The sequence below is a fragment of the Odontesthes bonariensis genome, chromosome 23 (assembly GCF_027942865.1).
Source record: "Odontesthes bonariensis isolate fOdoBon6 chromosome 23, fOdoBon6.hap1, whole genome shotgun sequence".
NCBI lineage: Eukaryota > Metazoa > Chordata > Actinopteri > Atheriniformes > Atherinopsidae > Odontesthes > Odontesthes bonariensis.
The window spans coordinates 8,857,384-8,871,824 of record NC_134528.1 but is presented as its reverse complement, the minus strand read 5'-3'; the positions used below and the strand labels follow the sequence as shown (position 1 = coordinate 8,871,824).

At 43.6% G+C, this 14,441-nt stretch overlaps 1 protein-coding gene across 3 annotated transcripts in view; it reads left to right on the top strand.

The window, feature by feature from the left end:
- Nucleotides 1-685: 685 nt before the first annotated feature.
- The window catches only part of srcap (Snf2-related CREBBP activator protein), a 36,576-nt gene continuing 22,820 nt past the window's right edge, over nucleotides 686-14,441 (top strand). The window contains exons 1-15 of one of the 3 annotated variants that reach the window (XM_075458274.1): nucleotides 686-920; nucleotides 2,347-2,423; nucleotides 4,020-7,081; nucleotides 7,742-7,783; nucleotides 8,031-8,294; nucleotides 9,837-10,022; nucleotides 10,165-10,305; nucleotides 10,402-10,591; nucleotides 11,204-11,379; nucleotides 12,575-12,659; nucleotides 12,827-12,916; nucleotides 13,039-13,212; nucleotides 13,393-13,607; nucleotides 13,715-13,892; nucleotides 14,041-14,177. In XM_075458274.1, coding sequence (XP_075314389.1) covers nucleotides 4,259-7,081; nucleotides 7,742-7,783; nucleotides 8,031-8,294; nucleotides 9,837-10,022; nucleotides 10,165-10,305; nucleotides 10,402-10,591; nucleotides 11,204-11,379; nucleotides 12,575-12,659; nucleotides 12,827-12,916; nucleotides 13,039-13,212; nucleotides 13,393-13,607; nucleotides 13,715-13,892; nucleotides 14,041-14,177 — 4,701 coding nt within the window. In that variant the 5' untranslated portion in view covers nucleotides 686-920; nucleotides 2,347-2,423; nucleotides 4,020-4,258. Of the gene's footprint in view, nucleotides 921-1,432; nucleotides 1,871-2,346; nucleotides 2,424-4,019; nucleotides 7,082-7,741; nucleotides 7,784-8,030; nucleotides 8,295-9,836; nucleotides 10,023-10,164; nucleotides 10,306-10,401; nucleotides 10,592-11,203; nucleotides 11,380-12,574; nucleotides 12,660-12,826; nucleotides 12,917-13,038; nucleotides 13,213-13,392; nucleotides 13,608-13,714; nucleotides 13,893-14,040; nucleotides 14,178-14,441 lie in introns of those variants that run through there. The other 2 variants (XM_075458275.1, XM_075458276.1) reach the window with 2 other exon arrangements.

Here is a 14,441-nt window from a genome sequence, read left to right as displayed (position 1 = left end):
TACTAAATTAAAGTAAATCACTCTTTATTCCAGTTAATCCATACATTTGTTTCTTCTATCTGATGGCTATTTTTTTTTGCCTAAAATATTCAATTTTCAGCTCTATAGTACAGTTTACAAACACTCAGCCTGACAGATCTAGGATTTAATATTTCTTTTGCTTTTTCTAGATATATATATTTAAGCAAACTGTAAGGGAAGTCATTCAACTAAACCTTATCTTTAGAAAATATACCAAAATCCTTCACTTTATTTCCCCTATTCTCTAAACTCCTGCAAATGAACATGCCTCAGATTCAATATAATGTGTGTGTGTGTGTGTGTGTGTAAAGTAGCATAATCGACATTTCTCAGCGGGTAAAATAGTTAAGATTTAATCAAAACCATACACTTGTATAGACAAGAACAACAACAACCAGTAATAATAACGATTGTTACTTGGAGCTGTCACGTTCATGTTACTATATGTATTTCTCGTTGCGATTTAAAAAAAAAAGCCAAATGTACGATTGAATTGCTATATATTGTCAAGTAAACGAGTGGTGGTAAAAAATAAAATATTAATTTTGCTTCTTGACTCACCAACATCGGCAAATAACGTGCAAGCTATTAGAAATATTCGCATTTCAAGAGGCGCGCTTGACGATATCTCGCGAGATTTCAGTGTGTTCTGTACTTTGTCAGCAGCGGTTCTCCACCATTTCGCTGCGTAAAGTCTCCTCCCCGCGACCGCTACATTCTGCGCCGAAACCCAGTCTCTCCCGGTCCGTATTTTAACTTCTTCCCACAGACCTAGTGATACCTCGTTGGGTACCGGGAGACAGTTTGGATCACTGGCATCACGGATTGAGTACGATTTTACGCGGATGACGACTCCTTCAACGAGAATTTAGTAAAAGAAAATCGGTCGGAAATTTCAGGTAGGTGGGAACTTAAGATGGCGGCCTTGAAAGGGAGGGGGGGCAAGGAGGAAGTAATGGGGGAACTTCAGGGGGGCTGAGACTGACGAAAGGGCACAATCAGACTGCGACTGAGTTGGTCGCATATTTTGTTTGGACTTCGTTTACGACCTGCTGGTGGTACACCGAACAAAGGCAGGACATCATATCACTATGTATTAAAACAAACCAAGCATAGTGTAGCAATGCTTACAGAAATAAATGACAGTTAAACTGTAATTTCCGTAACGTCGCTTCGAAAGAACCGGCCGTGAGACTGTGTGGATCCCCCTGAATCCCCCATATAATCATTGCAAAATTTATATGAAACTTTATAATATTATTTTTTGCTATTGAGCGTGTTTACATGCAAATAAAGTATTTTAGGTCTCGAAACGGAATAATTTGAACTACCTATTATTCTTTTTTTTTTTTTTTTTTTAAAGAGATTTGACCCCGCGCTATGACGTCACTAGCGATTGTCCCCCTCTGTAGTGCATGCTGAAGCGGGTTTTAATACGACTTTTTTAGATGTTTCGTGTCTCACTGTGTAGTAACTTATCAAATGTGTCGGCCTAAACGGGCTGCTTTGAAGCCAGAGCATTACATAACAGCGGGAGGGATGGGGCGCCTGCGCATCAAATGAACGCACCCTACTAACTCTTCTAGCTGGCTAGTTAGCAGCAGGCTTTCCCTTTCCTTTCGTGCCACACAACCAGTGTTATTGTAGAGGCTAACGTTAGCTAGCTAACCACAGTAGTCAAACCGGCAACGTTAGGCGTTGACCTTTTAACTGTTTTATGATGGAAAGTGTTCCCGGCGTGTTGTATGATAATCACTCTTAGACGGACATGAAAAGTCGATTTTATGTTCCACATGATGTGCGCAACCGGTGCACACGCGTCCCCCGAATAAAGAACGGATACATCAAGGTAGAAAATGATCTTTAAGTCCATGTGGCGACAACGACCCACAATGAAAAACATTTACGTGAACATAGATTGAATGACTCGAGGCCCGACGCGCGCTTGATCACCGGCTTTTAGCCTGAGAGCGCGTGCTGCAGAATTCCTAACATCTTCCTGTTGGCGACTGCAGCAAATGCAAGTTGTAGCTACTGGTTTAGAGCTACTCCACTGAGTATATATGTATTTTTTTGTTGTTACTGCTGCAAGATTTACCTCCTTAAACAGCCACATATACTAGCTTTAGCAGCTCTAGCGTAGCTGTGTTACTGCTTCTCTGATGACACGACATGCTACTCATGATATTTTGTATTTATTTACTGAATGTCTAATAAAGCTGATTGAGCATAAGCTCTCATAGTCACAGTGGGGCAAGACCTTTAGCTTGCTTTTTAAACGTAAGTAGCAAAGTTACCATCCGTTTCTCTTTTTCACATCCTCAGAATATGTGGAAGGGATCCTAATTTCTTCATCCTGGAAGTAGAAAGCACGGAAGATCTGTGTCTCACACCACAGACAGGTAAGAAGTTGCTGCTTTGCATGTGTATCCCATCAGATCCAACTGTAATATAATGATAAGAATTTGATTAAAACTTGAGAATACTGACTGGTACCATCAAGAGAGAATATAATAGATTCTTCTTACCACCTACAAAGTCTCTTATGACCGATCTGTGTACCGCCTTAAAGATCTCATCGTTCCATATCAACCTACAAGAGCCCGAAGCCCCCAGAGTATCGGCTTGTTTGTTGTTCACAGAATTTCCCAGACCTGAATGGGAACCAGCTCCCTGTTCGGATGCAGGGTTCAAACTCCTTTTCTGCTTTTAAGACTAAGCTAAAAACATAGCTCTTTGAAAGAGCTTTTGCTTAATTCATTATGTTTTAATTGGACTAATACTCTTATTATTGTTTAACAGTTTTTGAGCATGTTTAGTCTTTTTTTTTTTTTTTTTAAATTATTTCTTCAGTGTGTGTTTCTTTGTTCAGTAAAACACTTTGGGTTGCATTTCAACTGGTTGAAAAAGCTCCGTATAAATAACGCTAAGTTGAGTTTGTTAGTTTTCTAGTGTTTAGTTACTAATCAAAAATAGAAATAAACAGATTGTGGGCCTTTCACACAGACTCCTGAAAAATGTCTGTAGAATCAGGTCTGGGCATTGTCCCCGGTTGTCCTTTCATACATGCAACAGACAACAGATTATCTGTAAGAGGCATTTTCTCATCACTGGAAATACTCCAGAGTGGTGCCAGGGTATAGCACACAGGATGAGACCTTTAAAAATACATTGAGCGCATTGAGCTTGGTGTATTTGTTGTGACTATCTTTGTACTGATGATATTAATTGTTTTTTAATTTATCCAAAATATCAACAAGAGTGTAAAGCAATAAACGAGTAAGCAGAAAAGAATGTGAAGCATCAAAAATCCTCAGCATGCGCACTCGCTCACCAGTTATTCTCTGAACAACGGGTCCGATCCTTTTTTCCTATCGTCCGTGCATGAGCCAGCTAAAACTGAACACGAGTAACGGCAAAGGAGTGCATCTCTTAAATCAAGGGGAAAATGCTTGCTGGCGGGAGGAGGCGTCACCTTAAAACCTTTGAAAACTCTTGGAATTAAAGGAATTCAGCAGTCGGTGACTTTCTTTATGATGGTAGTTGGGGCTACCATTTTATTTGGCGGAGCTTAATCTGAGCGGGACATTCAGCGCATGTGCCAGTTGAATGGCAGGCAGCCTCTGCCTAATCAACACGTAGCTGGCGTCTAAAGCAGGCCCAGTTACTGGTATATTCGCACCATGAGGTCAATCAAACACCATCCAGACTTGATGCTAGGAAGGACTTTGTATGGAGTTCTGCACAGTTTCAGTACTCGCACACAGCCTCTCTGTTCATTTTAGTGCTGCAGTGCATGTGGAAAGCGGGCCTTATGAGTCAGACAGCTGGTAGGTGAGGAGAATACAGTGTCCTGTATTTATATTTTAAAAACAAAAACAGCACATTAACTGCTCACCTTACCAGTTTGTGCTGAGTCATATTCGCTTGTCCCTGTTTTTTTTACCACCTAACTTACATAGTCTGGACGCTTTGTTAACCTCCTGTGTCACCTCCAGGTGCAGTGTGTAGCCGGAGCAGCACAGAGGAAGGAACTTCTGGGGAGGAGGCGGTGCGGCAGCACGCCTCTCCGGCTGTGGATGTGCTGGGTGCCAACCCCCAGGCTGCACAGAATGTGGCTGGGGAGTCATCTGGGCATGCCCCGCAGCCGGTCGCAGCTGCCCCCCGCCCAGTCCCTCCATTCACAGATCCGTCCACTGTGCCATTCCCGGACAGCAACGACCCAGCGTTCCCTGGCATGGAGAGCGCCGCTTCAACCAGCTTGCCTGAGACTCTCCAGAGCAGCGGCATTAAGGACATCATCCCACAAGAAGCGTTTGCTGAGGAGAGCATTGCTGGAGTTGCAAGACCATTGCCAACATCCCTTTCTGAGGACCGTGGTCCCTCTGCTGAGATGCAAAGGCTTCCATGTCCTCCTCTCACCTCACAGATTAACAGCACAGTGCAAGAGCTTAATTACAGGTCACAAACTATTGAAGAGAAAAGCCACTCGAATAGTCAAACAAACCAGATTCTTCAGCCATCTGGAGAAGCTGCAGGACTTGTGGTTGTTACAGGGACAAACGAGGAACAGTCCGTCACCTTGGAATATAAACCAGAGACTGGAACAAATGTGGAACTTGATGGAAAAGAGCACACTGGTGGAAATATTCTCCCAAAACCCCCTTCTCAGATCTGTTTCACAGTCTCATCCTCCTCTGTCCCCCAATCAAGTGTTAGTTTTAAAGTTCAAGACGCTACAGAACACGGGGTTCTGGAGCAGTCTGATGGGGACCCACTTGTCCATGCAAGAGAAGACAGCCATAAACCTCCGTCAGGTGCTGCGGAGCCAGCAGATAGTCACCAGGACTCACAGTCTGCATTCCCACTTTTCTCAACTGATAATACAGAGATTAAAGAAAATGACACATCAAAAACACAACCTAAAGTTGTCATGGAGATCTCAAATGATGCAAGAGAATTGCAAAAAGCTAATTCTCTGGAATCAGTTGAGACCTTCAGGCATGTTAAGACGCTTGTTGTCACTTCTCAGCCTCATTCAGCTGAAATACTTGAGGCCTCAGAGGCTCCTGGAAATGAAAACTCATTGTCCACCTGCAGTCACCTTAAATCAGAGCAGGTGGACAGAAACACAAGAGAAGAACAAACTGACACCACCACCACCTCTTCATCAGACTTCACAATGCTGCCAGAGTTCACTTCCTCACAGGAGAACTCTTCAATACCTGCGACAGGGTCCTCTTTGTTTGATACAGGCCTAGCTGTCTCACTGCAGCCAGGGGACATTCATAAGACAGAGATGTGTCATACCTCTGATCAGGTCCCTACAACGGAGACGTCGCTGATAGTGCACTCTGCCAACGCCCAAGGAATTGTGGTTGTCAGAGAGGAGGCTCATATCAGTGGAGACTGGTCTAACATGCACCTAAATCAGAGTTTCCTTCTACAACAAGAAGATGGCAGCGTCTGCGAGGCTGCCATTGTTAACGAAATCACTTCTGGGGATCCAAAGCTTTATGAAGAAAGTGTTCAGGCAGGTATTGAGCTAGAGTCGCAGCCTGTGGAAGTTTATGAGTTTTGTGGCCTGGTGGAGGAGGTTGCAGAGGAAATGGTCTGTGCCAGTAGCAGTTCACAGATGTCTCACTCACCAGGATACGAGGTGAACTTATTCAATGCATTACTGGAAAACGCTGATGAGTACACCGTCAAAGAGGACCTCGACGCATCTATTCACACGGTCAATGAAACTAACACCATCATATTTTCCCAGCAGCCCTTGCCTATATCGAGTGATAACAATTCCCATAATTTGACCATCCAGAACACAACCGTAGCTTCAGTCGGACAGCATTTAGTTTTAGATTCTAACCAAGCTGTCGAAGTGGCACACTCAAGTGAGGTTTGTTTAGTTCAAGTAGCTGCGGTTACATCCGACTCATTCACTGTTCAGCACACAGACAACAGTGCACAAATCGAGACACATTATTCACAAGTCCGTGCAGCAGACTTGGCAGAGGTGAGTGACTCTGCTGTTGTCCAAACCGTTTCCCCAAAACAGGAAGCGGAGGCAACAGCCGGTTCATTATCTCTCTTATCCCCACTGGTTGCCGTTACTGGTGCTGATATGGGGATGCAATCGTCCGTTGCCGTTTCAGTACACGTTACCTGTGTAGAAAACCAGCCCTCCCTGAATCAGGCCCCAGAATTCACTGTTGTAAGTGCCACAAAGCCTGAGGTCTGTGTTTCTTCTTATGAAGAAACCGAAGAAACTCCTGTTGTTTTGACCTCACAGAGAATTCAAAATGTTGTTGTGCCCACAAAAACAGAACCAGATGCATTTTGCACCACTCATTCCTCTGGCGTTATAAATCCAAAGCTGCTTCTTCTCAAACCAGGAGAAATTCCTCTCCTGAAGCACCCACCCTCCCTTTTGGTGCAGGTGTCCAAGCAACAGAAAGAGTACAGCAAGTTGGCCAATGCCCACAGTTCTTGGTCTGACAAAGCGTCTGAGGAGTGCCTTCCCCGAACCGTCTCGGCAGCAGACCCCTTATCGCCGTCTGTGGCTCTTGGCAGCCTGAAAGATCAGACCCAGAGCTCTGTCAGTAAGACATCGGCACCAGCTCCTGTCAAAGCTCAGCTGCCAGCTTTGAGTGGCGTCGTCTCTCTTCAGCGTGATCAGACAGGATCTGTCATCCCCACAGCTTCTACAAGCAAATCGGAGGCCTTAACCTTTACCAAAACAGCAGAAAGCAAAGCAGCTCCTACTTCTCAAAATGTTGCAGCGCCTGCTGATGCCACCACACCTGCGGCCCCCCACAATCTCGACATGCTCGCAGCATCGGAGGAAACGGAAGGTGGTGTCATGGCGTCCTCCAACGATCCCATCAGCCACCCCGACTATGGGGAAGAAGAAAGTGAGGACATGGAGCATGACGAAGCAGCGGGGGACACTGAGGTCCAAGAGCCCGCCCCGGGACAAGGTAGCAGTAATGAGGAAGACAGCGATGATGACACAGACGCCGACAAAAGCGAGATGACCACTCCCAGCTCATCACACAAGGTACTTAAATTAAAGATAATTTTATTATATTTGCCTAATCAAAGACTGGAACTTATGCAGAATGGGGCAGGTGGATATTGAGAGTTTTTTCAGTGTTGTATCAGAAAATAAAACGACCTCAGGGGAAGTATTGAGCCTCATGATATTGAAAAGTTTGTCCTTGAATGCCAAAGTAAGGCAGTTGTGTAAGGTGCACTAAATGCTGGAGTGAAAACCCTGTTCTTAAATGTAATATGCTCCTTGGCATGATGATACATTCTGTTTATTGGGTATTCATTTGAGCATCTTACTGTTTAGGCAGCACTGATTCACTTTATCTGGATCTAAATCCACTCTAGATTGAAATAGCTTTTTAGGTTCAGCTTTTTGTTTCTTAGCTGACTGTAACTCATTTTTAGGATCTGATAATGTGCAACATGCTGAAGCTGTCCATGTATCTATGAGCTTTATATCATCGCAGAACCTGAAAAGAAATGTTAAGATTTATCTCTGCTAAAAACAAAAGCGGTATAGTGTATGACGCCATGATCAGGTATGCCAGCATGTTTTTATTGTCGTCATTCTGCATGTGGTCCATCTTAATGAAACTATAGTGTTTTTGTTATGTAGTGGTTTGATCCTTTTAAGTTGGCCGCATGCTAAGCCATGTGTGTTTTCCAGCGTGGACAGAGCAGGACAGACAGAAAGACGCTGTTCCTGAAGGTGAGTGGTGGTTGTCAGACATCCAGACAGGCTCACGTTAACAGGACACTAACAGGACACTAACAGGCACATCCTTGTCAGGCATTTCTTTGACTTCAGCTTTCTCATGAACAGACTGACAGAAAAGAGTGATGGACAGGAGAATACTCACATTTTCATTTTCATGCATGTGCATTTCATCTTAATGAATCTAATGATTTCGCCTTCATCTCTTTGTAATTTTCTCCTCCTCCTTCTCTGCTCCTAGGTGCGCCAATGGATTGCTGACAGAGTCACCATCAATTCATCTCCCGCCTCACCCTCCACCTCCTCCTCCTTCCTCAGTCCCACGCCCTCCAGTGATTGGGCCACACCACGGCGGGAGAAGTCCTCACCTCTCAGAGGCCCTCATGGCAAGTTTGTTTCTCCTCTATCTGTTGGCTACAGCTCGTCCTCTTCCCCGCCAGACCAGGCTGCCTCTCACCGGTCCCGTGGAGAGCGTCACACCGACATGGCAGAACTCGCAAAACACGTAAGTTGGCCTTAAAATGTATGGAACATGTTTGAGATTTAATTTGTTAGAAGTAATCATTAGTAGTGTTGGGGCATTTTGTTATTCCACAGTTTGTTCCGCAGTTTTGACTTCTTTGTGTTTTGTGGGAAACGTGTGAGGTTCATTGCCTTTCGGCTTATCCGTCCTACAAACTTGTGGAAGTAATTGTGCATTCAGAAATGCCTGTTGGCTTGTTCAGACATCTCTTTGAGTATGAAAGGAGCAGACAAAATGGGTGACTTGGAACTTTAAACTACCCAGACTATGAAACGGAGTTTTTACTGCATATATTTTTTTAAATTCTATTAAAAGTAGGACATCAAATATCACTCAGTAATCCGTTAATGGCTGTTTTGTGTCTACTTTGAATAATGCAAAAGAGTTGGTGTAATGTGTAGTGTAGTTAGACAGCGAGACGGGATCCCAGAAAATCATCGGCAGACTTTAAACCCCACAGGGATGTCCTTTTAATTCCTGTTTTTATTTAATTGCATGATTATTCTGCAAAGCTCTCAAGGTCTTTGTTATGAATAACCTTTGTGGTTATCATGCTCAAGAGTAATAAACACTCAACACTGCCAGTCTTACTATTTACTGGCATCATTGAGCCCGGTGTGGCAGTTCGACAAAGTGTGTGAGGATGTGGCTTTTTGATTAAACAAAATAACAGCTCTCTTATAGAAATATAATTTTATGACTGTTTAAAATCCATCTAAACATTTTAGTCGGACTGAAATCATACAAAATCTAAGCTCTCAAAACTAACGCACCTACATAATGCGGCTGGGGGGTGAAACTGTTAAGTGGAAGCATGCCAAAATACAGCTAAATTCTCAGTTAAGCTCCTCTCATTCACATATTTTTATGTTTCAGATGGCTAAACGTGTCGGAAATTGTGCTTGAAAATCAGTCCGGTAATTCTACATGTCACTTAAAGCATTTCCAGACTGTTGCTCTGCTCTAATAAAATCCTGATTTTTATAACCGCAGCCGTGTCTGACAGAATCGCCATTAAAGTAACTTTAAAGACGGCGTCTGCGCTGTGAATTCAGCTATAATTACATGTACCACGATCTCCCACAGAGAAAGCTAGAAGCAGCAGAAGCGACACGGCGTTGAACATACTTCAATCATTTCCTTCCTGTGCTTTTATACTGGGATAAGGACAGTTATCCAAAGTAATGGTCAAGTTGAGCAAAAAAATCGGTTCTTCAATATTTTCCTATAGATTAATGTTGCATCGTTTAAAATGAGCTGGCAGCTGTGCTTCATCATTCACGCTTTCTCTCTTATTAAGGCCAGTTGGCATGTAAACTTTCTCGAGACTATAGTAGCTTCAATGACGCATCCACAGGTTACAGTAGCCGAACAGAGTAAACCCCAGTAAACCGATACTCTGAAGACCAACAGGAAACTGCGTTGCTTGTGTGGGGTCACATCGGATCAGAAGAATCATTTCATTCAAACTGCTAAACGGGTAAACGGAACCCTACTAACCGATTCGTTCACGATGTCCTGTAGGAAGCCGACATTGAGCATCGAACCCAGTCTCTGAGGCGAGAGGGCTTCTGGTCGATGAAGCGTCTCACTCGTCTGACGGAGCCGCCGCGGCCGAAAGTTCACTGGGAGTACCTGTGTGAGGAGATGCAGTGGCTATCTGCTGACTTTGCTCAAGAGAGGCGGTGGAAAAGAGGGGTGGCCAGAAAGGTAAGACGTCCAGGTTATCACAGGGTGGGGAATGTTTTGAAGTCGCACACATTCAGGCTGTATAAACAAGAGGAAAATCTGTGTTTTGTTGTGAGAAATCGGTACATTTCAACTTAGATGTGTTCTGTTAATGTGTTATCAGGTTGTGCGAATGGTGATGCGACACCACGAGGAGCTGAGGCAAAAAGAAGAAAAAGCCAAAAGAGATGAGCACGCCAAAATCAGAAGAGTTGCCTCTTCCATTGCAAAGGAAGTCCGAGCGTTTTGGACCAGCGTTGAGAAGGTACAAAACGACCTGGTTCAACGTTCAGCTTGAAATATTGTTGAATTAGTTTGGTGTCCACGTGCTCAAAACTGTTGTCTTGTTTGTGTGTGAAAGGTGGTGCAGTACAAGCAGCAGTCCAGACTGGAAGAAAAGCGGAAGAAGGCTTTGGACCTTCAGCTGGACTTCATTGTCGGTCAGACGGAGAAATACTCGGACCTCCTCAGCAAGTCGCTCGCACCCAGCAGGCCGCCCGAGACTGTGGCGTCCCCAAAAAAGTCTCTGCCACCTCCCGTTGATGAGGACGGTGAGAAGTTTTTCCTCAAACCAAACCTGCCTCTTATAAATGGCACTTGGTGTCGACATGTTAAAGAACTTGGACTGCTTTCAGAGCCGGTTCATTGGATGAGACAGGGATGTTGTCATAGCAACACACTAATGACTGAATGTTCTTAAGCATCCACGGAGGTAAAGTGTTTCATGGAAACAAAAAGCTGTTCTTTACCGCCAAGGTCGTCGCAACTTGAGAGAGAATTTTAAAATCTGGAAGCTCGGATGCAGTTTTTCTTTATTTAAGATGATGTCTGATATTTTTCTGAGCAGTAAAACGCTGGTTTTTTTTTTAAAAGCCGTGCCTCCAGAGAGCAGTCCCTGATGCTGCATGGCACCCATCAGGCCTGAGACTTGTCTGAACCTGTCAGAGTAGTCTGCTGCACGTTCTGCCGGTGGCATTTGATTGCTGTAGTTTGAAGGCAAACGGTGAATCAAGTTTAACAGCTTGCTCATTCGTAGGAGGAGCAGCGAGTCTGCTCTTTGCGACAGCAGCCTTGTTCCACCTTCATTTTATCACCTGATGTGGTTTTGTGGTGCGAACGTGGCCTGCTTAGTGATTAAGAATCTCATCTAAATCTTCCTGCAGACAGAGACTTTGAGCCTCCGTGTGAAGAGGAGGATGATGAGGAGACCATAGAGGTGGAGGAGCAGCAGGAGGGCAATGATGCTGAGAGCCATCAGAGGGAGATTGAGCTGCTGAAGGAAGAGGGCTTGCTGCCCCTGGACCAGCTACTCAGCACCCTCAAACTGCCGCCTCCACAGGTAACCCCACAAACTGGACTGCACTTGAACAGCTTTACCAAGCCAGACAAAAATAAACTGTCAGAATATGCTGCTGTCACACACTCTCATGTAAACCTTTACAACATATAATAATATAGAGAAAAGAGATGGCCGTGCCCACACCAGTTACCCAGATTCAAAGAGCTATAACTTTAGTTTGGTCTGTATATGTTTTCTGTACCTTTTTTTTAAATAATTATCAATCCTCAAAGTAAATCTGAAAAACTTAAAAATGTGGGTGAGAAGAGTTCAGAGAACCTCCTATTTTTCAGCCTCTAAAGTAGCCAGAAACATTAAATAATTAAGTATTTGATAGATGAAATCTTCTGCTTTTGTTGTAAATTACTCTTGTCGTCCTTGTGGTTTATTGATACTTAAACAAAGATTTCTGTATTTTGAAAACATTGATGCCAACTGTGCGTTGTTCCAGGTTACAAACTGTCAGATGCAGAGATGCGTGCACACAAGCGGGAGTTTTTGTTTTTGTAATCTGTCCCCCAGATTTGTCCCATTTATCGACCAGTCAGCAGTTGTAGCTGCAGCTGGAGCACAGGCTGCAGAGACTGTGGTAGTACCAGATCATCTGGGCCAAAACTCGTGCTTTTAGAGTTACGATTCAGGAAAAAGTCCTATCCTGGTGTCCATTATAACTGATCACAAATGTGCTGATATTACAGGGTAGAACATTTTTATGGACAGTTTTAAGTTTAAAGTAATAATAATGGCGTTAAACTATAAGTATTCAACAGCTGTGTGCCTGATGTGCTTGACCATAACACTGCATTTGATTTTAACGTATTGATATATAAGCAGCTTTATTCATCTCTGGTATACTCACTGAATGAACACTTTCCATTCCTTTTTCTTTGCCGGTAAGAGCCTGGTTATCCTCACAGTTACTACGTTCGGTTCAGTTTTATTCCCATAGCACAAAACTCTGTACTGTCACCTTGATTTTTGCACTTTAAGATGATTTTTCATCAGTCATTTAGTTCTTAACCTTCTTTTCAGGGCTCATTACAGTCATTTTACTTCCTGTCCCTTTTAACCAGCTTAGAGAATATTCTCAACGCTGAGGAAAATCATTGGGACGCTGTAGTTCCTGTGATTGTTGTTTGCTATTGACCACAGATGCTTGACTTTTATGTAAGCTCTGACTCATTGAATTATCTAGGACTCGGGCTCAGACGAAGAATGCTCTGAGTCTTCTTCATCGGTGGAGGAGGAAGATGGGGAATTCACTGCCAATGAAGAGGATGGTGAGATTGATTTAAGAGGCTAAATAAGTGCAGGAACGTTTGATACACAAATAAGGGCGTAACATTTAACCAATCTTTTATTTAATGATCTTTTATAGATACCTTTTTCTTCTCTGATCTCTTTTTAATCTATAAGTTATTGTTTTTATCCCACTTCCTGTTTCCAGCTGAGGATGAGGAGGACACTATAGCAGCCCAGGAGAAGGTAGAAGGAGCTGTCAATCATGCAGAGGAACTTGATGACTTGGCAAAAGAAGGTTTGTTTTGATATTAAGGAAAGATGTTACCTGCCCACAGCTCATGCGTTGTGTACATGTGAATGAGGTTTTCATTCATATCCAACAGCGACCTCCATCTCAGTTCTCTGCTCCTCTTCCAGGTGACATGACTATGGAGGAGCTGCTGGAGAAGTACAAAGGAGCATATGCATCAGACTTTGAGGCCCCTTCTGCTTCTGGCTCTAAAGCAAGCTCGGATTCGGAGGTGTCTGGGGACGAGGAGGTGGAAACTGAAGAAGATGAGAGCGATGTGGAAAGCAACACTTCTTCTTCAGGTACTTTCCTGCTCATAGAGAATCCAAATAAATCTCACATGAGGTGTTTACCTGCTCACACCAGGGGCAAAGATGTAGAAACTTTGGGGAATATTTCCCCGCTCTGACTTTTAAAGATTGTTTTTTTGCAACTTGTGTTTATTATTAACTTGTTTCCTTGGTCAAATGTGCTTCGTTCAGACTCACCAGGAGACAGTGCAGAGGACGATGAAAGTGAAAAGGATGAAGAGGAGAATGAGGGTGATGAGTGTAAGGAAGAAGGGATGGAGCTTTTGCTAAAGGAGGGGGAACACAGCCCGCCTCCTTCCGGCTCACGGCCAAAGAAAGAGATCAGCCATATCGCTGCTACTGCAGAAAGCCTGCAGCCTAAAGGCTACACTCTAGCTACTACAAAGGTCAGTCTTGGTCACATGGAACTTTTTCTTTAGCTTTATTGGTTTATTTTTCTAAACCTGTGCAGTTCTCAGGCATTCATTTCTAACCCCCCCCCCCTTAACAAAAGGTCAAGACCCCCATCCCTTTCCTGCTTCACGGCACATTGCGAGAATACCAACACATCGGGCTCGACTGGTTGGTCACCATGTATGAGAAGAAGCTAAATGGGATTCTAGCTGATGAGATGGGTCTCGGAAAAACCATCCAGACTATCGCTCTGCTCGCTCACCTCGCCTGTGAAAAAGGTAACAGACTGCCTCATTAAGCTTTTACTGCTTTTTATACTCGCAGTTCTTCAGTTACAGCAGCGTGTTTGTGAGTTTTAAACGGGAATTAAGCTTCCTTTCTATGTCCAGATGCTGATAGTTTGTCTTTTGATCCATTTGTTTCTAGGTAACTGGGGCCCTCACCTCATCATTGTTCCCACCAGCGTGATGCTGAACTGGGAGATGGAGCTGAAGCGCTGGTGTCCAGGGTTTAAAATCCTCACCTACTTTGGCAGTCAAAAGGAGAGAAAGCTGAAGCGACAGGTAATGAGTTTTCTGCTTCTGGAGTGTTTGTCTTTCTTAGTGTTTCTTTTTCTATCTAATCAAAAATCTTGGGTCAAAATTTTTTTATGAAATAAGAGTTTAGATCAAAGTTAGATGTTATTAGGTGATCGGCCTTTTTAGTGAACACCATAGATTTATTTGGGATGAATGTTGGCCAATAACTATCATAAATATTTGCTTTATGCACACAGTGTCCTTTGGTTTTATCTCCATCATCAGCAATTAAAAGGATTTATGGTTTCA